At 34.1% G+C, this 27,375-nt stretch overlaps 2 protein-coding genes across 4 annotated transcripts; one reads left to right on the top strand and one right to left on the bottom strand.

The window, feature by feature from the left end:
* Positions 1-433: 433 nt before the first annotated feature.
* On the bottom strand, positions 434-7,056 carry CW14 (CW14 protein (DUF1336)). Its single transcript, XM_086448359.1, has 9 exons — positions 6,648-7,056; positions 5,424-5,504; positions 4,791-5,288; positions 4,344-4,479; positions 3,993-4,155; positions 3,006-3,134; positions 2,656-2,850; positions 964-1,086; positions 434-869 (listed from the first exon to the last, which is right to left on the bottom strand). Exons 1-9 carry the CDS (start codon positions 6,829-6,831, stop codon positions 759-761), a joined length of 1,620 nt encoding a protein of 539 aa, XP_086304485.1. The 5' UTR covers positions 6,832-7,056; the 3' UTR covers positions 434-758.
* A 13,503-nt stretch (positions 7,057-20,559) lies between these two features.
* On the top strand, positions 20,560-25,259 carry BPEP (transcription factor BIG PETAL P (BPE)). Of its 3 annotated transcripts, none has more exons than XM_086448358.1 (6): positions 20,560-21,267; positions 21,532-21,738; positions 21,994-22,059; positions 22,667-22,735; positions 22,841-22,912; positions 24,820-25,259. In XM_086448358.1, the coding sequence occupies exons 1-6, from the start codon at positions 20,971-20,973 to the stop codon at positions 24,937-24,939; spliced, it is 831 nt and encodes a 276-aa protein (XP_086304484.1). In that variant the 5' UTR covers positions 20,560-20,970; the 3' UTR covers positions 24,940-25,259. The 3 variants fall into 3 exon arrangements, with proteins under 3 accessions (XP_086304484.1, XP_086304482.1, XP_086304483.1); XM_086448356.1 differs by having other exon boundaries at positions 20,561-21,267; positions 24,808-25,259; XM_086448357.1 differs by having other exon boundaries at positions 20,564-21,267; positions 21,535-21,738; positions 24,808-25,259.
* The last annotated feature ends 2,116 nt before the right edge of the window (positions 25,260-27,375 follow it).

Here is a 27,375-nt window from a genome sequence, read left to right as displayed (position 1 = left end):
GACGGGAGTCGGAAACTCATTATTCTATAAAGATTTTAGATCATCTAGACAAATCCTTACTCCATTCCAAATCCTTAAGAGAGAGCCACTCAATTCATCTAAATAAACTGAGACTCGTAAGGTTCAAATTTAGGCCCATAGGCCAACTTTGTTTAAAGAAAAAAAAAAAAAATGACAGACAATCATCAATCTTTGTGCCAACCTTCAATGGTTATTTTCGAAGGCCAAAGGACGCCTTCTATTCAAAAACAGAACTCAAATTCTCAGAATTACATTTCATTTAAAAAGAACCAAGTTAATTTGAAAGATTGTTTAGGAATAATAAAAGACATTATTGAAAGAAGGGTTGATGTGGGGTTGGTCAAAAGATGAGCTTCTATGGGGGGCATTGGGACCTATAAAAGAAAGTCGAAAAAAGCTAACAAGCTAGATCTAGGAATAAAAAGATACTCTTAGCATGTATAATGACCTCTAATTGAATCTAAATTGGCGATAATAAAAAACGTTACAGAATTACAGATAGATGCTTTAGAGGCTCCTCTGAGAATAGCTCATTTGAACTGATCTCAACAGCAATTCAATGGATGGGTTCAACAGCAATTCGACCGATGGGGAACAACACATGAAACTGCCAATGGTAGTATTTTGTACCAGCCTTGTATTCTTACACTCCATTCCCAGATCAAAAAAGCAGCTCTGGATAGATTTTTTCTTTTTTTTTTATTAAAATAAAATGCTCCAACATTTGAGCATTTATTTTACAGGACGGGGTCTTGGCTCAAACCCAGTTGGTGATAATTCATGTGATCAATCCCATTCAATCTTATGCAACATAAGATCTGCTCTGGCAACTCTTCCGCTTTGTTTCCCTGTTTGATCATAAAAATGTAACGCAACAGTGTCATGACGAGAAGATTCTACATAATGCATGTTTCATAAAATGGGGTCAGTGAACCAATTTACCTGGATTGTTAGGCCAACATCCAAGATACAATGCTTCAGTCTATCTTGGAATGCTTCGAACCCTTTCCTAGAGATGTAACTGAATCTATGCATATCGATATCAATCTCGAAGTAGTTCTCTCCCTGCAATAGAAATTGGTAGCAGCAATGTCTGAGTTGGGATACCTTGTCATAAAAGATAATATGATCTAGAAATCTTATAACAGTAAAGATGTACCTCTTCATAGTGATTTAATCATAACTATTAGTGAGAGCAGGTTTTGTCAACTATGCTAGCATTCCCAAGCAGTAAATTCAAGCTAAGGTTTTCGTTTTTCATTCATTTTTCCAACATAATATTGGCCATTTGTAGCAGAATTGAAGCGAAAAAACAAAACAAAAACAATAAAAATAGGATATAGACAACTGTCACAAGACACAAGTCGCACAACTATAATTCAAAGAATAAATTCATAAATATAATTAGTGTATCCTTTTTGGCCAAACAAATTATAACATTCCTGAAGTTCTCTCTTCCTATATGCAACCATGCCTTGAGGGACGAACTTGTACAGGAACCGCTGAACAAATTGAAGCTAGTTGAATCCAATCTTTTCAAAGGTTTTGGTACTGAGGTGCCAAACTCAGACTCGGTTCTTCAAAAATTTCATCATTTTGGGCTCAGCTCAGATTGGGACCAAGATTTCCTAGTAAGATATGAACAGGCCAAAGACCATGTACTTCTCGAGTAATTGTGACTGAGTTGCGCAATAGATAGTTAAGATGGAAGACAAATAGACGATAGTAACTGTTTGGACAATGAGGAGTTTTTGTCATGAGGGCCAGAGAAGAACCATTACCATGGGAATAAGGGGTTTTCTGTCTGAAGGGATGATGGATGAGATGATGAGGCTTTGAGCAGTGACAGCAGCAACAGAGTAGGAGGGACAAGAGTCATCAATGGGGTAGGATGTCACCAACATGGGGAAGGGGGAGTAGTTGGTGCAGGGGTTAAGAGTGAAAAAGGAAAAAAAATAAAAAATAAAAAAAGAGAGATTTTCAATGTTTCTTTAATGAGATGAGAAAAAAATTCCCTTCTTTATCAATGTTAACCTCATATTTTTAGAAAATAATGGATCCAGTTATACCCAATGTGAAGCAACCCAAGTATGAATCTCCCAACTTTCCCTTTTAACTTTAAAAACAAAGAAGACAACGAAGAAGAAGAGAGGTATGTCACCGTAAAGTTAAACATGGGAGTTTGTGTGCACTGAGCACACTGTATGGTTCTCCTTTTCCCAAAGTGGTTTGATTACTATTAGAATTAATAAAACAATCTTCAATGAATTAAATAAATGAGTATTTAATTAATCTCTCCCTGGCTCAGCTCAGGCTCCATTAATTAAAGGTGCTTATTTTCAGGCCTGGGCTCAGGTCACAGCAGGCCAAACTTAGCTTGGCTCGTTGAGAGCCCTACGCTTACCCAAAATGAAAAATTGGAGCTTTCATTTATCAGAAAGGAACATGACTAGTAAAAGTATTAAATAGGATAGATTGTATTGCCACACGAACTTTTGCTAATGCCACCCCAATTAATATGTAAATCACCAAAGAATTAGCACACAACTTGGGGTGGTATTAGTAAAAGTTGGTGAGGCAATAGAAGCTCTATTAAATAATCATAAAAATATAATCAGTTGATTCTAAATTTACCAGATAAAATTCATGTTGAGGACGTGAAAGAACAGGCTTTTCATTGTATGCATTTAGGAGCTTCCTCTCAGGTGCACTTAAATGAAGATCCTCCACATTTGCCACTCGTCCCAAGATCTTTATCCTCTCCCGGACTGGTAGAATTGTATCTACAGGAAAACCTTTGACCTTTTCTACTTCGTCATCGATTATCCTCTGTTTCAAAAGGAAAAAACTGAACAATTAATATATAATTCTAAACCAGTAAATGTAAACAAAATAAATGAAAAAAAGAACTCCAGAATCAACCAAAATAGGAAAGAGGATGCATGGGTATTTGCTGATAAATAACTATAATGGCTCCATCGTACCCTGAGATTTTCCAGGAAATGAGGTGCAAGTTCTTTAGCATAACTTTCAGAAAGCCTAAAATACAAAACAAAATTCATCCCTTCCCCATCATTCTCACTCTGAAAGATTGTGGGAGGATAAAGAGGGACCTGCAAAGATAAAAGCATATCAGTACACAATGGAGAATCTAAACAGGAAATGAAAATATTGTCATGGACAACAATATCACACATGAATGAAAAGGGAGTCATGATAAGTAGCCAAACAGGAGAAGAATATGAACAGAGAATTGCTGAGCTTGTCTTTCACAGGAGTGAATATGATAATGTGACTTACCAAAGAAAACCCATCTTTTGTCAAAGAATCCATGGCATTCTCTTCCGAACAATATTAAACTAACACATGAATAACGGTAGAAACAAATAGTTTCTTAAAAGTTCACATTGTTGTAACAAAAAATAAACAGCAATTGTTGAAAAATTCATTTTTATCTCAGGAACTGTTGTTTATCCCTTTTTCACTAAATAAATTTTACAAAACAAATTTTCCTTCCCTTGACAGAAGAAATACTGCCAAATATATTTGAATGAGTAAAAAGGATTACTGTTGTCGACTCTCATATTTTGCATGAGGTTGATAACAACTAACATACAGCTTCCTTCAAACAAATACAATTATGGGCGTATTTCATATCAGAAAACTCCTGATTTTGAATATACAAAAATTCGGAAAAACAATATTGAGTGTTTGCATTACAGATCAATGTTTGTTGTTAGAGATAGTAGTTTGGACAAAAGTATAGAAACTTTTGACCACAAATGACAATTATTCACAACATGTAAGTCTTTGAGTAAATAAAAATGAAAATTTGGGGGGGCTATAGAAGATGAACATAATTCAATAAACACAACCAGGATTTCTTTGTCACAATGATTGCATTCTGACACATGTATACAATGGGGTCATGAGTGAAAATCATGATGGAAAGTGAAAGGTAGGAGGCATACCTGAACATTTACAACAAGGAGAGGAGGGAACTTTCCAAAAGAATTTATAGAGGGAAGTTCCACAAACCGAGCAATGTGATCAATCTTCCGCTGAGACAAGAAGACATCAACACCAAATGGACAATATGCAGCGTGGTTCAGAGCTAACTCTTTCTTCTTATCCCTGCCATAAAATTAAAAATGGTGCTCAATTAAGATGAGATTTTCAGATTGCAAACAGTAAGGTGCATAAAATCAAGCTTTCAACTGGGGACAATCTATCACACCATAAAACCATTCATATGACTATATGCGACTAATATGTTTAAAATATAGAATGGAATATAAACCAATTGGATACTGTTCTCTTACCTTATATAGTTCTCTCCCCGAACTTTGAAAGTACTTGGTTCGAGAAGCGACCAACAATCAAACATTTTCTTCTCTATTGGGCAGAATGGAACTTGAGAACCAGCTATTGGTCTCTGCAGAACCATCTTTGTAGAAACTGCAAAAAGGAGGAAAAGAGATAAGTTGAAGCATTCTCAATGATTCTACGCATGTTTGTCTAATACAGAGCCTACCAACACATCCATGCCAATGAATATCAGGACCTATCAATTATCAATACGAGTTGTGGGGAAAACCTTCGAAAGTATTGAAGAAGAAATACTGCTAAAAATTCTCAAGAAAGTAGGATGCTTGAGGGGCAGTTTCCACGTAAGCATAATTCAGTCAAATTAAGTACTCCCAATGCTAAACACTAAATTCATGATTGACCAATTAACAACCTTCAAAATAAACAAAGGTGCCACTCACATAACGTGGAATTAGAGGGTCCATCCCTCCATTTGAAGGAAAGTTTCAGTGCTGGCTTTTTCTTTGTGCTTGGCGGACCAGGACTTAGAGATCTTCTCCTGTCAAGTGAAGGAACAGTAGAGGCAAGACAAGGCAAGCACGCATTTGGAAGAATGCCACAATTATCTAATATTCCCCCTTCCTTTCCAGCATTTTCATCCACGGAGTGGTTAGAGAATTCATCAACGAATACAGGAAGCATCGTATCATTTGAAGGACCGTCAGATTTTGACTGGAGATCAGCCTTGCTTGAATGAAAGACACGGGAGTTTGCATTTTTAGCAACCTCACTGACAGAAGTGCATCCTGAATTTCCTGTTGGAAGTTCGGCTAGTTTCTGTCTCTGATCAGTGGAAGGGATGGATGGACCATTGTAATTATGGGCTTCATGGTAAGCATCTCTGACTGATGATCTACTGGATATGGATGCTCCTTCAAACCCATTTAAAGACAAAGCATCTGTAGAAATTGGAAGTCATGCACAATTCAAAAACAGAAAGTTTGCATACCTAGAAACCTAGAAAAGAAAGGACAATGCTTATTGTGCTAAGCAAACTCCAAATATAATTATAGTTCATACTTCATACCACTTACCATCTTGGACACTTTGGAAATCATCCTCGCAGTCAGATTCAAATGCTGCAACAGAATCAAACCATGCCTCTTCTGAACTTCCTGCAAAAGCATCATATTATAGTAGAAACTAGGTCAACAGTCTAAACAAGAAAATACACCAAATTTCAGTTAAAATAGATTAAAAAACAATAACAAATAAAATAGAATATCATCTTACTAAATGCATTCTTTCTATTTTGTATATTTAAGATGACCTAAAATCATCATCAAACCTTGCAAAGTTTGATGATCATCATGATGATTTTAGTTCGAGATAAAACTGGTATCTGATCCAAATCCCTTCTTCCCAACTACATTCTGTCCACTTTCACATGCTTGCAATTAAATCACAACATTTAGTCACTCGTCGTCTATGGACTCACAAAATACCAACTCTAATAAATAGGTTTTTCAAGTTTTAAACAAGAACCCCATGTCTCACATTCAGTTTAAAATATTAGATCCAAAATAGGTATTTCAAGATTTCAAAAATTCAGTCAAGCTTGCAGAGTTCTTCATGTCCGATGACTACATAATTGTGGTTTGGATTTCACGAAAACAGGGCTGCTTCCAGTACCCAATTTGCATCCATGACCTAGATGAGTCTAATCACTTAAGTTTTTCATCACATAACCAAGATCATGAACAAGAACTACAAGTATACCAAAATGACCCCTACCCATGAACAAGAACTATCTTGATCTTGATCTTCAATATAAAAAAAAAGTTTCCTTTTTCCTTCGAGGAGGTTTTCCTTCGCAAGAAAGTGAATAAAAAATAATAATAAAGAAGAAAACTCTCTGAATGATCTTATTGGATCAAACACCAGAACCCCAAGTCGCATTGTTGAGAGACAAATTGCTGAAATATGTACGACAATCCTACAAATATAACACCTCAATTCACTTAGCTAGCAGTACAAAGATCTCAGAAACAGCTCGCAGAAGCAAAAAAAAAAAAAAAAAGTTTATCCGATCTTCAAAATAACAAATTAACCGCTTGAGCAAAATCCTAGCAAGCTAACCACAAATTCTTTTCTTTTTATCAAGAATTCAAACCACACAACACACCAATAGATAACCTGAGAACCAAAATGTCCCAAAATCCAGAAGAAGAAAAAAAATCTTAATTTTTGTTTCATAATAACCTGATTTCTTCACAAATTAAACCCAAATGAAATAAATCAAAAATCAGAATTGTAACCTTGAAATGTTGGATTCGAGTAAGAACGATCCGAAGGCATCGAGTTGCCGATCTTCTCGATCGATCCATTGGAGTTCCCAGACGAAACCTTCTTTCTGATTCCTCTCCTTCGCTTTCGAGACTTCTTCGAAGAACCCAAACGCCTTCCTACACACCCTTCTGGTCTTGAAACACAACCCCCCATCTCTCTCTCTCTCTCTCTCTCTCTCTCTCTCTGTAAAAAAAAAAAAAAAGGAATAAATTCTGATCTCTGTTTCTAATCTTCGATCTTAAGCAATCAGAGAAATATTCAAGAGGAGAAGAAGAGTAAGTTAAACGTAAGTTGGCAGAGACAAGGAGGAGTGTAGTGTAGGGAGTACCATACAGACTACAACCCCCTCTCTCTCTCTCTCTCGGATTTCAGAACTCAGCCGAGTTTAGCTATTAAAAGCTACTTAAAACGCGCTCATTGACGGCAGTTTCCTGCACACGGCATCTTCATTGGAAGAGGTCCCACGTTGTTGCTCATTGTGTGCCACGTTTCACGACTAGGTGGATTTCCCGCACGTGTGCATGTGTCCTTGCTGTGGATGGTTGAATGAAGAGACCGTGTCTGTGTCTGAGCTACGTCCACGGTGTTGAAATTTTTTTTTAATTTTTTTATAGAATAAGTCGTACTCGTACCCAAGAATGACTTTATATTTATCAAAATTTTCATGTAAATAACTTTAAAAGGCCCACATGGTATCATGGCCCCCACTGACCCATACTTTTTGGTACTACTTCTTTTCCTAAACCTTAATGTGACACAACACATTTTACTTCAAGCCGTGAGAAATCGATGCAACAAAACATACGCAATCTATACGTAGCTGACATGGTAAAAGTTCAAAATCGTTGATCTTTTTCCTTATGACACACATGGAAAAAGATTTGTGGTTTCTGTGCCTTTGCCATGTCAACCGCGTACAAATCATGTATGTGTTGCCACGTCAATTTTTGTGCATTTGCCATGTCAACCGTGTACAAATCATGTACAAATCACTCACTCCTTTGAAAAGAGAGCTTTTTATAGTTAGACACAAAAAAAAAAAAAATTTGTTGATCACTCAAGGTAAACCCATACAATAAAAATCTTCTTGATTATTGATTTGTGGTCAATAAATGTGAGTATTCATCTAGTTTGTTTTAGGTTTGGGTTTGATGATTCTTCAAAAGTGGATTCTGGTCATTGTTGGGGTTGGTGATACAAATTTTCCTATCATTATTTTGGAAGAAGACGAAGGGTTCATTTTAACCTGATAAGGTAGTAGTGGTACCCTAGAAGAATCAAAGAACTCTCATTGTCACGACAAATTCATATACAACATTTCAATGGGGGTAAAGGTGTCCCGGATGAGTCATAATCATTAAAAGCATTCATATTTTTATGTACTTGGACCTATTCAACAATAAAATTGATTTTTTTTTATGCACCGAAGGACCATTTATCTCTACAAACAACATGCCAACATGGCGCCCAAAACCACGTGTATGTAGAACATGATATTTTATAAATTTTCAAAAAAAAAAGATTTTTTTTCACTATTGAATTTAAATTTTAAATTTGGGAGTTCAATGATCGATCGTCCATCTTAAAACTCAAGATCTAGCTCAAAAAAATATTTTTTTCAAATCCAATCTAAACCGCAAATCAAGAGAGATGAGATTTTCATTTGGACCAATGTGACAGTCCACATAGCTCAAATGCGGACCTTAGTCCTGGCAACCTTTTCATATATATATATATATATATATATATAAGTCAAAGGTTGAATGATTGTGATCCTAAAGATCGTGGCACGCGATATTTGAAAACTAGTGTAAGACTTTGTATGTTTGGTGGGGAAAGAGGGTAGGAAATTCATATTCCATACCTTTCTTATGTATATACCTAAAAAAAAATGAAAAAATTAATAAATTGAAATTAAGATTTTATTAGAGTGTTTCTATTGCCACACCAACATTTATTTGGAGCACCCTTAGATGTGTGCTAATGTTTGATTGGTGGCATATAAATTGGAGTGCTCTAAGTAAATATTAGTCTGACAATAAAAGTTATCTTTTATTGGAGGTATTGAGAAACAATATCCATGCATCCACAGAAGATTCAACTTTTTAATCAAATAGATCAAATAATTTTGAACCATTCAATTTAAATGTCCATAGTCAAAATTTTGACCACTCCTTTCTTGAATTGAGCCATGTAAATTATATAGGTGCCCCACTAACCATGTGACCACTGTTGTGAAGGTCTTGTCATCGTCCCCATGTACTTTCTCCAAAATTTAAAATAAATTCATCTAAGAATTAATAATAGGTGTGGTTTACATTATCAAAGTCAGACCAATACTTGAAAAGGGTCCCATAGTCCAACTTCGAAGGTATCCTTCACCAGAACAAATCAGGTTGGCATAATATGTAAATATAGCGGAGAGGTCCATCCACAAAAGTCCATGAGTGGGATGGTTACAACCAACATTCATCCAACTATGTTGATTTTATATATTTTTCATAATAAAATATATTTTAGGTGCACCAACATTGTGTAATAGTCTTTTTTGTTGCCAGATGTATTGGAAGTAATACCCGGATGTATATTATATATGAGTTGGGATCTCTTGACTCCTAAGAATGACTCGTGAAGAAAAAAAATACATGATCCCAACCCTTCAAATGCAAAATGCAGTGGTTGAGATTTATGAGTATTTTTTATAACACAAATATTGGAGATACTTATCCCAAGGATAAATCTCAACCATTGAATTTTGCATTTAAAGAATTAGAATCATGTTTTGTTTTTTCTCCCCATAAGTCATTCTTAAGAGTCAAACGATCTTGACCTATTATATATATATCATTATGGTAAAGAAGAAAATAAGATATATTACTATATAAGAACCACGGGGGACTTACATTAGACTTGGGGGATTGGACGAGTCAGGACTGAAATCAAGGCATACAGGACCCTCCCCCGAGCACGTGCAACGACACACATCAAATGCACCAAGTAAGTGAGGGAACGCCCTTACGGGTGCCCCGAGGAAATATTGCTCATACCGAGTATCAAACACACAATCTATAGATTCCCACCGCTTATTAGATTCGAATTTGCCATTGATCCACACCCTTGGGGATAGTTAGCCTATATTTACTTCTAATTCTTACTTCCTAAATGTACTTCAATTTCAGTTGCTAAAGATATCATATTAGATGTCGGAATCATGCCTTAAATTATTTTCAATTCTAAAGATTATAATCTTCAAAAACCAATCCATTCAGCATCTATGTAAAATTATGAAGTAAAGTAGCGACGACAATATATACCCAATACCCCACTTAATGTCTTTCTTATAAGTTACTTTAATGTGGAATAATGGAGGGTGATCTCCAATCCATGGAATGCTCAAATGTAACGAATTCCATCCCTAGAAAATCATAAGATTTACCACCCATCTCAACCGTATATCTGGTGATGTGCGTCCAATGTTCTATAGGAAAATGTTAGACTCTCTATAATGATAAAAAAAAAAAAAAAAGTGTGGGCTAATCCCTAGAGGATAGATATTATTTCTTAGAAAAATTGCATTTTTCCTCAAATCCCTAACGGTCATATTGATGGAGAGTCCCAACCGTGGTTTGAGGGTAAAAAAGTATTTTTAAATTGGGTATCTGGTAAGGGTCGTTGTCAATGCAACAAGAAGTCATAATGAGGAAAAGAGGCCGCCCATGAAAACGCTTTGTCCACCTAATATTCACAGATTCATACATTCTAAGGTTTTCCTATTTTCTAAATAAGAATTGATCTGTTCTTATTTTTAATGTATCTCATTCAGGTTGGATCAAAATCGATTTTATATATTAAATATAAATTTGTATTATATTAAAAATAAAATTCAAGAGGTATTACCTTTTATTTTTTATTTTTAAAATTTCTATTGCAACACCAATTTTTACTAATGACATCCCAATTCCTATGTAAATCACCAAAGAATTGCACACATCAGGAGTGGCATTAGCAAAATTTAATATGGCAATAGAAACCCTCTAAAAAAATTGGGATCGAAAGGATTAAAAAGGAAAGATAGAAAAGTTGGATGAGTATTATTGATAAAAGGAGGGGTGGAGGACAAAGAGAGTAAAGATGATAAAATTGAAGGGAGAGGAGAAAAATAATAGTGGAGTCGTTGTAGCTAAATGGGAGGAAGCGAATCCTCTGTAGCCACTATTTCCTATAGCATTTTTGGACAGTTATAAGAATGTCACGTCAACTATACTAAAAAACTATACCGTTGAAAATTGGTTAGAAATTTGAAGTTCAATGAACCTCTTTTTTCAAAGTATTAGATTATGTAAAAAAAAATTCATCAATCAAATCTAAGCCAATTACACAAGCGAGATGCTGTGTTATTTTCCTCTTATGATGTACTCTTTCAATTGTAGATATAGTGTTATAAGGCATCACAAGAAATAGTGATTACAAAGGATCCTCTCCCCGAGATAAGACGTTTATCCCCCACAAGTAGGCCAGATCATTCTATTTTATTATATAATTAAAGTTCACTTATGCCTACAACATGAACATCCTCTCTTAAGTTGAAAGGGTAAAAGAAAAAAAAAAAAATTAGAAGAATATTATTAAAAAAATTGAAGTTAAAAAGATAAAAAAGAGAAAACATAATAAAATTAGAGGGGTTGAAGAGTAAATAAAATTAATGAATCTTACAAAATTATAACTTAATGAGAGGATAAGTGAGTAAAAGTGAATAAAAAAAGTTGAAAATTGAGATAAAAGATAAAAAATAATTAAAAAAATTAAAAAGGTAAAAAAAGCAATATAATAAAATTAGACAAGGTAACAAGTCCCTGAAATTATAATTTGACGGGAGATTTATCTTAATCAAACTTGTCTCCCACAAAATGTCTCCTACCATTGTGTTTTATTATTATTATTATTATTATATAATTTATTCAATATTATCAAATCAAGACCACGCGCGTATCCCATAGGTTATCAAATTGGATCGTTTTCAAAACCAAAAATTTTAATCTAAACTTAAAGGTATCAAACAGGAACGGATTTTTGACCCCTACTATTTTTGCTAGCAAATGTGCAAAAATAAAAGATTACTAGATGTTAATAGAAAAGTTAGAAGTAGATAGAATTGTATTGTGTCCTCTCCTCTTCCGTGTGCCTCTCCAGACATTTCTTCTTGCTAGTTTCTGCTTCAATATCTTTTTCATGGTCGGTAGGTGTTGTCGCTGTTGATATTTTACACGCTCACGACACGCCACTGAGACCACACAACATTGTCTTTGATTTTGCTTCTGTTGTGTCCTCCATGTCTTATCAGTTCCTATCATGGAGTACTCTAGCTTGCACTTTTTTTTTATTTTTTTGGGGTTATGGGTTGGGGATTTTGGCATTTTAAAAATTACCAAAACAAACATGATTTTAAATATTTATCAAAAGGGTAATGTATTTGTTTTGATATTTATTTATTTTTACCAAAATGGTTATCATTGTAACATTATATTTACGATTTTACCTTTCAGCCTCCTTATGAGCCTCAAATAAAGAATCTGGATCTAGAGCGATGTTTTGTTTCTATAGGAATGGTATTTATGTGGTACGTATTGGTAGCTAGGAGTTTAAAATACACCGAAACTAGTTGTTTTCTATGAAGGTAAATTTTATTTAATGTCGGTACCCTTTTTAGCAATTCGGAATACGGAAACAATTTTATATGTGAAAATTTCAAGTTTTATATGATTTTGGATTCACAAAAATTCAGTAAAAAGATTTGGTCAAACATTCACTAAAACGGAAAATATGAGGCATATATTTTATATGCCTTATGTCCAAAATTCAGAAATAAATAATTGGTATACTTCGAAAATGAGTCAACCAATATGGTAATATAACTATTATAACCAAATGGTTTTCAAGTTAGAAAGTTTTCAATTATATGAACTATAACTCTAGAATACATGGCATACATATAATAAATTAGAATTCAAAAAATAACTAATTCCTCCTCCACTTGGACAATTAAACAAATAATTAGAAAAATTATAAATGAAAGAGAGGAGAATCAATATAAAAAAAGAATTAAGAGTTGTATGGATCGATTTGATTCAGTTATTCTTTACGAATTTGCAGAAATCAATTTGATTTTAGATTTACATCTTCGTTGCTTTTAAGTTTGATGTTTTAGTTTCTTTGATCAATTTTTTGAAGAAAGAGACCTGCTTGAATGAGTTGCTGGAGAGTGGAGATGATGGAGAGATTGAAAAGTCCAACCGATGGAAGAGATCGGAGCTTTGTTTGGAACTTAGGTTAATATCATTTTTTGTCGAATATTATAATATTCATAAAAATCTGTTCTATTCATTTTCTCATTAAAATACATGAACTTTTTGAATCATTCAAGTATTCGAAAGAATAATATTTTTACTAGAAAAAAAAATATGAATTTTTCACAAATAAAACTGTAGATTGCTAAGAAGGGTCGTTACAAGAACACGCCAACCTATAGAAAAATACTTCTCATTTAAAAAAAAAAAAAGTATAAAGGTAAACTCAGTTGAAGTCAGTACAACATATACCCATTTTGATAAAAATAAATACCAACTCAGACATCTTTTGATAAATATTCCAAAATGTGGCAGGGTTGGTATCTGGGCAAAAATAATGACCGTTTTGGTAAAACACCCTTTGGCATATTATTCAAGGTTCTGGTATACATTTGGGATGCGCCCGGTTGATGACACACAATCCGTTGACTGTGGTGTTGTATTATCCTTGTCTTCAACTTATTGGCAAAAGTCCCTGAATTTGTTTCGCTAGAAAACCATCATCTCCAATCCTTTAGGAGAAAATAAAGTAATTAATTGTCTTATTTGGAAAAACCCTTTCAAGTAAAATATTTATTTCTTTATTCTCACTGACCTATGTGATAATTTCTAATCCTTACTTGAACTCTCAACACTATTAAGGGAGATTGAAAGAGTCACCTTGTTTTGAATCATGGTTTTGATTTAGGAAAAAATCAAGGATTTTTAATTTGACAAGAGGTTGAAGATGAGGTTACTTTGGTCACTTTCTTTAGTCCATCATTGAAGACTACTAGGGTGGCGAAGTAAGGATTTTGTCCATGTGAAAGTAACTAAGACCCTTATAAATTGAGTCCTGATAATATGACTCACTAGGTGGCATAGTCAATCGACTCCCTGATGTGGATAAATTTGGGAACTATAGATCTGTATGTCTCGAAACACACGGCTCCCTCAGGATACACTTGTTATGGGGAAGTGTAATCATGTATCCCGAGGCATACAGATCTAGGGTTCTCGAATTTATCACGTCAGGAAATCGATTGAGTATGTCATCTGGCGAGTCATATTATCACGACTCTTATAAATTTTAAAAATTATAGTGGGACCAATGGCAACAGAATTTATTTTTTCTACGATGGTTATTAGTCGCATTATCATTTAAATCCCCCATCGGCCTCCATGGATTGGTAAATCTGCTCCTAAAGTCCACACCCCACAGTCTACATATGCATCGTCAGCTTGAATATTCTAGAGTGTATCTCAAATGTATACAAAACCTGGCGGGGTGCCGCCAAAATTAACATTTTTTTTTGTGTGATAATAGTGGCCTCTTAATAAAATATTTGATTCAAAATAAATATAAATAGAATTTATTAAAGAAGAAAGCAATAAATATTTCATTCCACTTCTTTTTATTTAAGTCAGGAAGATCTTTTCCACGAGAATCTATAACATAAAGTGTTTGGCCATTATAATGATTCCTCCTTTAATTTATTAGATTGGAGTTAGATGAGTAGTTATTAATGACTTGTTCTTAGGACTTTTCTTATAAAATTATTGTAGGATTTTATTATTAAAGTGCAATAAACACACTGTAAAAATTGACATTCGATGGCACTTTGGTAATAAATGGTATTTTGGGTACAAAATCCAATTTCCAAAGTGTATTTATTGCACGTTAGGGATTTTCCTCAAGACACACGTTAACAAAACCATTAAGAAATGCAAATGTTTGAAGTAATTAAGTGACAAAAATAATTTAGTAAAAAAGTTAGAGAAGTTCTATTGACACCCCCAACCTTTACTTATTGCACCTCCTTTAAATTTAAAATAATAATAAGGTTAGAATATCATTCTCCCAGGTTAGGGAACAACATAGACCTTGAATATTTTGTTCTCCATGATGAAGAGATGTTGAGGAGAGAAGATCGCAAGATCAACGTCGAAAAGTCAAAATAGACTATCAACTTATCTTGTTCAGGTACTATGAAGAAAATTTCGATATAGAAATGTTAGTTACTATATTAAATGGTGTGAGTTAAGTTTTAGTTGAGTGTAAAATAATTAAAGGAATTTGGGTGTAATAAGTAGAAGTTGAGTTACCAATAGAGTTTCTCAAAAGTTATCAACCATTGTTGATTTGGCTTATAATCTCATCCATTACTTCTATGTATATGACTCAACAAGGTTATGACACAAGATAGAGTCATGATAATGTGACTCCCCCACGTGGCATACTCAATCGACTCCCCTGACATGACATATGTTAGAAACGTAGATTTGTATTTCTCGAGATATACAACCGCACATATTCCATCCACGTGGGGGACTCATTTAATTATTAGTCTTCAAATAGTGTAATGATCTTCTAGTTCAACTATGATAGAATAACTCAAAAACTCACTGATGTGACGTCGTAGATTTTTTTCCTTTGGGATACACAACTGCACTTCGTCATAAATATTTGCAATTGTGAAAAAATCTACGATTCTTTGACATGCCACGTCAGTGACTTGTCATATTGAGTTAGAAAATCAACACTCATTAAAATAAGCTGAGCTTTATTATCTCAATCACCACATGATTATTTTCTTTATAATTAAAAAGCTTTACATAGAATCTATTTTTTTTCTTCTAAAAGATAAATTCTTTTAAGATAAGTATCTACTTTTCTAGTGGGAGAGTGTAAAATATCAAAAGGGGCAAATTTTATTTCAAACATCTTCCCTACATGAACTGTATTTGAAAATGAAAATTTCTCACACCGACAATACTTTTAATTAATCGTTCCACACACACACACACAAAGAGTAACATCGACTAAAGTTCACTTTAACTATAAAAATTATTGATGTAATTGCTCGTAATTTGATTTTCTTTATCGAGATTGGGTTAGTGTTCAGTGTACCATACCATATTGAAAATATCCCACATCTTTCTTTCTTGGACAACCCAACCGACTCTTGTCGAATAAGAACAAGTCTCTTTATTTTCTCATTCGGGAGCATATATACATACAACATTTGCTACAATTGGGGGCCATTATTTAAGTTGAGAAAACAGTAAAAAGAAAGAACGAATTTTCATAAAAATGTTGTGAACATGGTAATGGTAGCTTTTCTCAAACTAAGAACCCTAAGAATCAAGAAAAGAGAGCCGACCATAACTACTCTTTATTAATGTGTGTTCACACCTTCCAAGCTTTTCCCATTAAATATCAGCCAACCCATGGTCTCTCTTTCACACAGATAGGTGTCGCTGTTGACATTAGAGACCTTCAATGCTACTGTGACTATATAATAATGAACGCTATGTTGCTTTCTACTTTAAATGTTGGAAGTCCATTAATTTATTTATATCATTAAAGTACTAGTAAGAATGCATGTGTTGCTTACTATTATTATATTTTAAACTCTGGTGATAGAAATTTCGTAAATAATAAAAGTGATGTATGATAATTATCATGTGATTATTATAATATGAGTCCTGATAATATGACTCCATGACGGGGTCAAGCTCGGGAACTGTAGATCTGTATGCATCGGGATACACGGTTCCCCTAGGATACACTTTTTTTATTTATGGTGAAGTGCAATCATGATCATGAGACGTACATATCTACGACACCCGAACTTGTCACGTCATGGAGTCATTTGAGTATGCCACCTGGTGAGTCATATTATCACGACTCTTATAATATGGCTATACCCCAAAGTTACAATATCACACCATGACTGAAATTATTAGAGATATTTACGAAAATGTGACAAACTTTTGACGAAATTATGATTTTGGTTCATTGTTCATTTTAATTATCAAACATGGACAGTAATGATATCAGAGGTTTTAAAGTGACAATCTCACAAGTTTCAAGTGAGACTATCTAGCAGGTTTCGTTACTTTTAGCAAGATTGTCATTTTGGGGGGGAAAAGTGGTGAGTTTGTTACCTTAAACCTGCGATCTTGTCACTTAAAAAACGTTCGATTTTGCACGATCACGTTTTGGTAATTAAAATGAACAATGAGACGGAATCACAAATTTTTCGAAAGTTGGTCACGAAATGGTAATTTACCCAAATTATTGATTTTAAAAGTTTATTGACATATTATACATTTATAGATGGATAATTTTGAAGAAGTCTTTAGGTTTTGGTGAAAATTAGAGTTACCCTGTGTTTTCAAACTGTCAACAGACTCCTGGACTTTAGTCTTTCACGATAAATTAATATGACTGAAAAGTCCTCACCTTCAGTCTTTGCCATAAAATATTTAGGCTATGTATGGTTACATGAAATTTTGTTTCAAGCGAATTTAAATACCTTAGGAAAATGGTTGTGAAAAAATGGATTCCACAATATAATTGATGGAGTTTAACAAAGGAGAACAATTTGAGAGATGGGGTTGGAAAAAACAAAGAGATGAGCTTGTAAAATGAGTGAGAGAGAAAACCTCGAGGGGGTGGCTCAACGGCAATTTTGAATCCAATAAGTGGTTGTGTCTGTAGGTTGTGTGTTCAATATCTAGTGTGAGCAATATTTCCTCAAGGGCACCCATGAGGGTGTTCCCTCACTTACCTAGTGCGTGTGACGTGCGGGCATTGCACATGCCCTGTGGAGGGTCCCATATGCCTTTGCTCATCTGGTCCCCTTAGTCGGCCATAAGTCCGGACACTGTTGTTACAAAAATAAAATGAGAGAGAGAGAGAGAGATGTGAAAATAATCTGATATGACCATATAATAGAAAGGTTGGGTGTGGCAATATAAGTTCTTAAAATTATAAAATTTAAGAGTCGTGATAATATGACACCCCCCTACGCCCCCATCCCAGAACCGTAGATCATTTGCCTCGGGACACAGAGAAAAAGACTAATGATTATGCGTACCCCAAAGCAATTGATGTATGGATCAGTGACGGGGCGTTAGAAAATCATTACACACAATTTAATGACTTTATACCATGGAGGCATTTTAAAAATGACCCAACTTTGTGTATCCTTATTTGTAGGTATATATGCAACTTGTTCAGTTGGCTTAAGATGCTGTATATATATACACATGGGGTTATCTTTGGGCCGGGCCGTAAATGATCCAGGGCTAATCGGGCATCAAAATCCTGACACAAACTCGGCTCGTCTAATGGTCAATCCAAGTTGAAGAAATTTTCACCTATGTATAAGTCCGGCCTGGCCCACAACTATTTTGGACCTATTTATGGGTTGAGTCAAGCTAACCCGCAAATTTTCTTATACATAATAACATGATTATAATTTATAATTAAATAAAAATCGAAGATAAATTATCGGGCTGAGCCAAGCCACCAGATGGGCCTAGCTCCAAATACCACACCCAGCCCTTTATATAAAACTGGCCTTTCCCAGCCCAATAACTAATTGATCCAAGTAACACTATGCTAACCCTATCCAAGATAGGCTGATAAAAAATCTGGCCCATTGAAAGCTAAAGAAATCTAACACAAGAGTAACACTCTGTTGTGGAGTCACCTTCAAACTAAAAAATTAGCTCGATTGATGATTTGTAGGCATTAGATTTAAACATCTTTCATATCTTAAATTTTTGGGGAAAAAAAAATAAAATATCCAAATTCTAGCAGAAAAATGACCAAATCCGTTAGATAAAAATTATCGATCACGTTTTGTATGTTGGTTCATGGAAGTATAGGTCCAATTTTGGCCATTGAACTAAATTTATTAGAGCTCGGTCCCTTCCAAAAATTATTGCAGTGAGAATGTCTTTAAAATCAGATTCTGGGAATCAGTCATGAAAGTTGAATTCGATCAAAGTTTTCCAATTATCCAAGCAACTATTGCGGTCCACTAAACATGCTATGTCATCCCAACAAGGGGTGTCAATGGGTACCCATTTAATCGAAACAGGAAAGCCCGGTTCAGATTCCCTTTTTATTGGAATCAATTAAAGTCTAGTCTAAAATGGAACTAAACCGATAGTAACATGAACCTTTAAGTTCTATTCAATGGGTACCCGGGGGTATCTAGAACCGATTTATTTTTTCATTTATTTTCATACTATACATGATTTAAGATTTTTTTTTTTTTTTTCAAAATAAATACATGTTATGTAAAATTCTTCAATTTTTCATATAAATTATCGATTGGAGCTTAAAAATGAGTTCTCTTCTAAAAATTTATTACTTTTAACTAAGATAAACTTTTATTTTTGAAAAAAAAGAATCATTAATTTGTATTTTTATTATAATAAATTATAACTAAATTAATAATTTAGTTAATAATATATTAATTTTTTTAAAGGAAAAAAGATTTATAATGATTTGAAATACTTTTTTTCTCATTTGATTATTGAGAATTGGAATCAATGGATACTTGTGATTTTTTACAATTTTTATTCCATTTATTTTTTAATCAGACCCAAAACCCACAAGAACTGAAATCAAACTAAATATAATGGTTTTGGTTCTAAGATCTTTAAGAAATGAACTGGAACTAACACATTGCCAATGAATTTTGCAAGTGTCATCTAAATTAGTTGGTAAAGTTTTTGGGTGATGATAGCATAAACGTGGGTTTGATTACCGCCAATACCCAGTTCTTGATCTCAGTAAAATATGTTTAGTGGAAAACTTGCAATCTATATGATAAAACACAACTATGACTTACAATTACTACAATTTTGTGTGCGGGGATATACCTCCTATCAAGTTGTAATTTTGTAGGGTTCACTTTTCATTTACTTTTTACCTATTTAATTTTATTATATTTACTCTTTTATCCTTGTAATTGACATTATAATTTTTCATCATTTACCTTAATTTTTTTAATAATATATTTTTTAACTTTGTTTTTTCCCCTACTTTTACTTTCTTTAACCTCAAAAAGAGTTTGGATCATATGCACCCACACCTCGATACACGCCAGACAAATTAAAATTCAAGGAATTTGTACTTAAAAATTTCCTTGGATTGTGACTTACAGTGGCATGTACTTCAAATTTTATAGTGCATACGAGCCACACTCTTACAAAAATTCCTTTACTCTACCAAGTTTGTTACCGAACAAAACCTTCCTTGATGAATCAAATTAGCATGACTAACTTAGTAAGATTTTAAATCTTACCGAGGGTTGTTGGTCTCATATGGATTATCAAATTTACAATCCAACACCACACTTTTTAGATTTCACGAACAAAATTCAAAAATTAAAAAAAAAAAATCATTTTTTGAGCTGATTGAAGGTGTTAAAAGTGGATGGCTACCAAATTCGGAACATTCAATGTTGAAAATTAACTTTTTTCGATTTTCTTTTTTAAATTCTAAGCATTTTATCTTTCATAATTTGGTGGCATTAAATCATGTTTTAGGATGTCACAAATTGATGTGGCTAGGATCCACTCCAAGGTATGTTAGGTAACAAATTAATTTCATCCATTTGAATTTTATATCAAGGGTAACAAACTGTACAAAGTAAGGTTCCCTTGGAATTGTCAGAACTCCAAAGGAGTTTTTGTAATAAAAAATACTACAGTTGGGTCTGGCTGGTAAATCTCTCTTCTATCAATAATTCACTCTCACAATCAGTCTCCAACAAGTGGTGGGGAAGGAGCGGAGTGTGCACAGTGCGCACCACTCGGATCACAGCTTCTACTGACTTTGGCGTAGCTTAGCAATCGCTTTCGTTTTCGTTAGTCAGTGTCCCTTTCTCTCTTGTTTTCTTCCATAACGGTACTTAGAATTTCTCATTTGCTCTCATTTCCATTTTGAATAACACAAACACCACAGAAAACCTACTCAAATCCAACTTCAAATGCAGATTTACAGATCGAGATCTCTCCAACTTATTTAGGGTTTCTGTTCTAAACTTCTTATCAGCTAGTTTTAGTTTGTCAAGGTCTCAAATTTGAATAAATGTGAAGGAAATTTGGATGAAAATTCGAAATCTGTTTTCATTCTTTGATGAATTCGGTGTGTCTGTAGATGGATCATCCTTCATTTACCTCTGCGAATGGGTCTCCGTGTAGTATGGCTGAGGTTTGGCCATTTGGGATCACTGGTAGTGGTGTTGTAGGGGGATCTGGTGGTGTTTTAGGTGCAAAAAGAGGTCTTTCTGGACATAATTTGGGGGAAATTGGGTCTAGGAAACGAGATGTTTCGGTTGATGAGTCGATAGTTACGGAGCAGAGCAGGAGAAGCGGTGGGAGAAAGCGAAGAAATGCCTCAGCTTGGGAGGACGATTCATCGAAGCTTGTCTCTACCAGCAGTGGCAATGACATGGTAATTTCTTGTTCAATTAGTATCGCTCCATTAGTAGAGTATGGAATCACTGAAAATTGTCTCACATTGTTGGATAAGTTTGCAATTTGAACTTTTATTTTCTGATCTTGATGGAAATTCTTGAACTTTTTTCATCTTTATTCACCATTGTTGGGTCTTGTTGATATGGGAATGTTGGAATCTTGAGAGATTGTGATTTAGGAGTTGAGATATAGACTTGGGTTCTTTTGGGGCTCATTGTAGTCGTTTTGGTTCTCTTTTTAGCAGAATTATAGAGATGCTAAATGTCTGAAAGGCTCGGGATCTGGAGATGAAAATGGTGATTCGAAACCAGAGATAGAAGCAAGTTCGGGCGTAAGTGAAAAACCAGCCAAACAAAGTGCTCAATCCTCCGAGCCACCTAAACAAGACTACATCCACGTGCGAGCAAGAAGGGGTCAAGCTACTGATAGCCACAGCCTAGCAGAGAGAGTAATTGACTTATATACACTCTAAGTTTGTAATATGCAATTGTGACGTTCTGTAAATACTGAAAGATATTGATTAGGCCTCCATAGAGGCAATGGGCTTTGGATTCAGATATTTCTATTGTTATGGATTCAGATATTTCTATTGTTACTAATTACCAGGGAAATGTGTTGGATATAGACTGTAAAACAGTAGATCACATCCACAAAATTCGAACAAGCTTTGCACTTTTGCTTACTAGAATATGTTTTTGAACAGGCTAGGAGAGAGAAGATCAGTGAGAGGATGAAGATTCTCCAAGATCTGGTCCCTGGGTGTAATAAGGTACTTTTGTTTTAGGCTTTTAATTAGTAACTTTTCGTCGTCTATGCGTTCAAGTCCAGCTTATCAACCAAAAAAATTGAGGTCATGGGTTCAAGTCCAGCTTACCTACAAAAAAAAAAAGTTTTTCTAATAAAAAAATAAAAAAAATTCTTATATCTTTTTGTTTTTGATGGGTAAGCTGGACTAGAACCCATGACCTCAAAGTTGCCTTACAATGTGCCTTGAATTTTGTAACTTGTCCTGTTTCATTGCTAAGTTAGTTAACCATCCAACTCAGGTGCACGGTTTTGAATTTCAATTATGATGTTGGCTTTGGTTCTAGTTGAAAACAAAATGCAGATTGAAATTTCAAATGGAACTTCACAATTTGGGTATTTTTTGAAAAAAAAAATTATTTATGAAAATTGATCTTGGCTTTGGTTATAGTTGAAAACAAAATGGAGACTGAAATTTAAAACGGAGTTTCAAAATTTGGGTATTTTTTGAAAGAAAAAACATATTTATGATAAGTATTTCTTCTATTAATTGAAATAAAATTCTCACCTTGCCCTGATATTTAAAATCTTTTGTCAAAGAATATTTCTTAGTATATTTTTTCTCGGAGCAGGTGATAGGTAAAGCTCTGGTCCTTGATGAAATAATTAACTACATCCAATCATTACAGCATCAGGTTGAGGTATGTAACTTTCACTCGTTTATGCGTCTTGCTACATTATGCATTGCTTTTATTCCTCACCGTTGAACTTGAACCTGAATTACATAGAATCATTGGTTATTGTAGTTCATGTCGATGAAGCTTGAAGCGGTTAATTCAAGGGTGCACCCCAGCATTGACCAATTTCCTTCAAAAGATGTAAGTCCAATTATGTTGGATGCTGAATCATGCTACAGCTTAGCACAAAGTTTCCAACAACATTGAAGTTTGATAATGAAGTTCGATTATGCATTTCTAACTGCTTGATACCTGAGCTTTTCTTTGACCATTAACCTTATCATTTTTAACCATCTATATTTTAACTGTAGATTGGAAGGTCCAGATCCTCTATGAATCGTAGGGTTTGTGATATCCAAGAAATCATCCAATTAGTTGTTTCATATCTGCTATGGTAGGTTGAGCCAAGTGTGGATAATTTTTATTTATTTATTTTCATCGGTAAAAACAAACAATTCACTAAGGCGGTCGAGATGACCAACCATAAGATACAAAAATGCACAGAATACTAATACCAAACCTACAACCCAATTAACCTACAAATGAATGGACAACAGGTCCATCATACATGTTCTCTATTCACACTGTGTGGATTTCATGCTCCCACTAACACTCATTCCCTTCATATTCCTGGCACTAAACCGTGGCTCTAGTTTTTCAGTTGTCACAACGGTTTAAAACTTCCAAAAATTTAAAATATTTCAGCCAAAATAGTTTGTGTACTGGATAACTGACACAAGATACAAGGGTTTCTGATGAACTTTCAAATTTTCGAATAATGAACAGTGACTTTGGGACAAGAATATTGAAGATCGAGGTTATTTATCATTTCAACCGAAATGTTAATTTTCATTTAAAAAAAAATTATTTTTCATGCAAAATCTTCATTATATTGGTCACGATATTTCTGCCAAACCCCATTTTAAGCCCACTCGCCTTACACAATTTTTATTTTTGCCTAAATCCACACACAGTGGCAAGTTTACTAATATATCAGTTAAAAAAACTCTTAATTGACCATAGGAGATCAATTAAAACCTTTAGGATTACTATTTTAAAACTCAGACAAGTCAGTCAACCAAGGTGCCAGGACGGGTCAATCTGGTTTAATCACCCAGGTTGATTTATGGCATCAGCTGGCATAACTGAAATATTTAAAATTGGATAATTTGGTAAAATAAGAAAAAAATTCAGAAATTCAAAAAAATTAGATTAAGGAAGAATCTACAACTGCAAGCTAAGCTCAAACTTGATCTACTACTATGTCAAAACCATGGTCTAGCTTGCATAATTCAATTCACCTAAGATAAGGTGAATTGTTTTTTTGATAAGTAAGATAAGGTGAATTTTATAGTGTACTATGCCCCTAATATGTACCAGAGTTATGAGCTGCAGAGAAGACAGAAGTATCATTATTGTTTACTATACAATGCACAATGCTGCATATACTAGGAATATAAGGACGCCTAGACATGTATTTATTGTCTTTACTGCTGCACGTTTATATTAGGTCAAAGCTGTATCTTGGCTGTGTAGATGTTGTCAATATTATTTAAGCAAACTTCGTACCCTTTTATGTTCTCGAGAACAATTAATATGTTGTCTAGTGTTGTGGGCCTTATTCGATAACTATTTACAAGAGCACTTCAATCAAAAGCCCTAGCGAGGAGGGTTATGTAGGTCTACATGGTTACGACCTCCTCAGTTCATCAATATGCTTTATTTTGCCTGTACAAGCATATAAGGAATACTTTTGATCGTACTTTTCTAATGCAATATGATAGTTTATTGTGGTTTGAGGACTCAGGAATGTGGTTTCATACTTGATTTACTAAAGTACTGTCATTCTAAACAGTACAAAATCTTTGTTGATTTTCTTTGGCATTGCTTGATTTGTGAATTTATTTATTTAAATATCTGTTGTTTGTCGAGGAAGGCCACATTTCCATTAACAAAAAAGGCGTAAAAACAATACAAAGAAATATTCATCGGAGAACTTTATTAGAAAAATCCATATTTAACAAGTGGTGTTTCAGTTCATTACACAGACATTTGGTACTGGCAGTATGGAATTTGGCTTACAAGCATCGAGGGAATATGATCAGGGATCAACACCAGAATGGCTGCATATGCAAGTTGGTGGCAGTTTCGATAGAGCATCGCCGTGACTTAAGGAAGTCCTCGTCAAATGGCAGTAATGAGGCATCAACCATTATTATTCCTCCATCAGTGATTCAGAAAAATATATCTGGGTGTCTTAATTCAAAAGGAAACCTTGATATTGTTTTCATCTGTGGTCTAGTAGGCGCGAAGCTCAAATTAAAAATCGGAATTGTTTCCATTTCCGTGTTTCAAAATCCATTCATATATATCTTCATATATTTATAAATATGGTTTTCTGTGTTTCAGTGTGTATCATTGAACTTGAACAGGAACATTTTGTAACTGAGTATTGTTCTTGAACTCTATATATGATCTTACTAAAGAATGGTTTTTTTTTTTCCCCTTATCATCATTGGGTTAGGTGAAAAAGTTGAGGGTTCAATAATAATTCACTCAAGTGAATAGGTTTACTTACTTCTTAAGAGTAGAGAGCTGTTATTGCCACACCAACTTTTTCTAATGCCACGCCACGCCAATTCATATGTAAATCAACAGAGAATTGCACATTTGGTGCGGCGTTAGCAAAAGTTGGTGTGGCAATAGTAACTCTCTAATAGTATAATGGTGAAATCAATCAGGTGCCATTTTTAAACTGATGATATGCCCCTTGACCTTCGTCTACTCATAAATTAATTAAAATGACATAAATGCCATAACTTTCTATTTGTGGAAAAAAAAAACTCAGGTTTTTCTTCCTAAAATTGATTGTCTTTATTTATTTATTTTTCAATAAATTTTTTTTTACCTTCATCGTCAACCTTTAAGCCTCAAGAACAAGAGAGGACTTGAAGAAAATAGACGACCCATAGAAATTGATAACTTCTATTAACACAATATTTTTTTACTTATAACACACCAATCTACATATGAAATACCCCCATGACCCATTTCTTATATATCATCTCTTAATTTCAAATGGATTGATGTGTTATAAGAAAATGTTGGTGTGTTAATAGAAGGGTAAAAAGTACACTTTGATCGCTTGTAGTTTAGTGTAATTTTATTTTAACCTCTTAATATTTTGATAATTGCATTTACCTCCCTTATTTATGAAGGGGTCCACCTACCCTTCCTTCAACCTAGCCGTTTGGTTTCTTTGACAAAGACTAGTGTACTCTTTTTAAAATGTTATTCTTTTTTATAAATAAAAAAATGGTTTCGATAAATACTTAGATAGGGGCATTTTAATTAATTAATTTAAAAAAAAAATGAAAAAGATAAAATAACATCAGAATTTTAATCCCGATCAAAATGTAATATTGTAATTTACCTTTAGAGTATGTTTGATTGCACATAAAAAATAGGGTGGAAAATCAATTTCTATAGAAAATGACATTTTTTAAGTGTTTGATTATACATGAAAATAAAATTTTATTTTTCACCTCAATCAAAAAATCCATAAAAATATGGGTGAGAAAGTGAAATCCATCCAAATTTTTCATTCCCAATTTTTTTTCACTCATATCTTTTTTCCTATCACCCACCACCATACTAACCTCGTTGTCGTCATCATCGTTGTCGCTGTCATCACCATCTCCGATCCCCTTTACTTTCTCTCTCTTTCTCTTCTTTTTTTTCTTTTCTTTCTTCATCTCTCATCTCCGTCACTACCACCACCACGTTTTCCCCTCATTTTTCTCATCATATTCTTCCTCATTTACCTCCATTGTCATCGTCACCATCGCCACTACCACCATGTTCTCCCCTCTTCTTCTTTTTCACTTACCTCCGTCCCATCGTTGTCATCGCCACCACCACATCCTCCCTTCTCCGTCTTTTTTCTCATCTTCTTCTTCTCTCCCCCTCCTCTCATATTCTTTCTCTTATTTCTCCTTTCATTCTTTTTTCTCATATAATTTTTCCATGATTTTATTCAAATACAATTAAATAATAGAATTTGATTTTTCAATCCTATTTATTTTTTACCACTAGTTTTTCATGAATTTTAAATTTCATAGAAAGTCATTTTTCATGCAATCAAACATATCCTTAATAGAACCTCTTGGATAGAAAAATCAATAGTTTTTTAATTTAAGGTGAAGTTGTAATAAAAAAGAACTAAAAATGATGTCGAATACTTCGAATAGATAAAATATAATTTGCCCAAAAAAAAAACTCCAATTAAAATTTTGAGTTGGGGGCGTTAACAAATAAGGATATTAAGCTGTTACATCATAGGCAATCAACCGCCTATCCAATCAGGACACCTAACCACTAACCGCTTAAACCATTTTGTTTTCCTTAATGGACACGTAGTACTCTTAATGGACCCCACTAAAAGCGTGTACACATGGCAAACTCTTATTGGTTCTACGACATCAACACATCAACACCGGTAACTACAAGATCCTACGTGGCGCAGCGCATGTTAGCGACAATAAGAAAGTGGAAAGGACCAGCAAAATTGCTTCGTTCCACTACAAAGTCATCTTAATAATCTC

Source organism: Akebia trifoliata, chromosome 7 (assembly GCF_017979445.1).
Source record: "Akebia trifoliata isolate Shusen 1 chromosome 7, ASM1797944v1, whole genome shotgun sequence".
Lineage (NCBI taxonomy): Eukaryota > Viridiplantae > Streptophyta > Magnoliopsida > Ranunculales > Lardizabalaceae > Akebia > Akebia trifoliata.
Note: the sequence above shows the minus strand (reverse complement) of the source record. Positions and strands in the feature narration are given on the sequence as shown.

What these genes read in the sequence shown, in the direction of transcription:
- CW14 (XM_086448359.1), bottom strand. Translation starts at nt 6,831, where the DNA reads ATGGGGGGTTGTGTTTCAAGACCAGAAGGGTGTGTAGGAAGGCGTTTG. An exon ending in CTCGAATCCAACATTTCAAG is followed by an intron (nt 5,505 to 6,647) that starts GTTACAATTCTG and finishes ATGCTTTTGCAG; the next exon opens with GAAGTTCAGAAGAGGCATGG. An exon ending in TTTCCAAAGTGTCCAAGATG is followed by an intron (nt 5,289 to 5,423) that starts GTAAGTGGTATG and finishes CAATTTCTACAG; the next exon opens with ATGCTTTGTCTTTAAATGGG.
- BPEP (XM_086448356.1), top strand. Translation starts at nt 20,971, where the DNA reads ATGGATCATCCTTCATTTACCTCTGCGAATGGGTCTCCGTGTAGTATG. An exon ending in CATTACAGCATCAGGTTGAG is followed by an intron (nt 22,736 to 22,840) that starts GTATGTAACTTT and finishes TGGTTATTGTAG; the next exon opens with TTCATGTCGATGAAGCTTGA. An exon ending in ACCAATTTCCTTCAAAAGAT is followed by an intron (nt 22,913 to 24,807) that starts GTAAGTCCAATT and finishes GTGGTGTTTCAG; the next exon opens with TTCATTACACAGACATTTGG.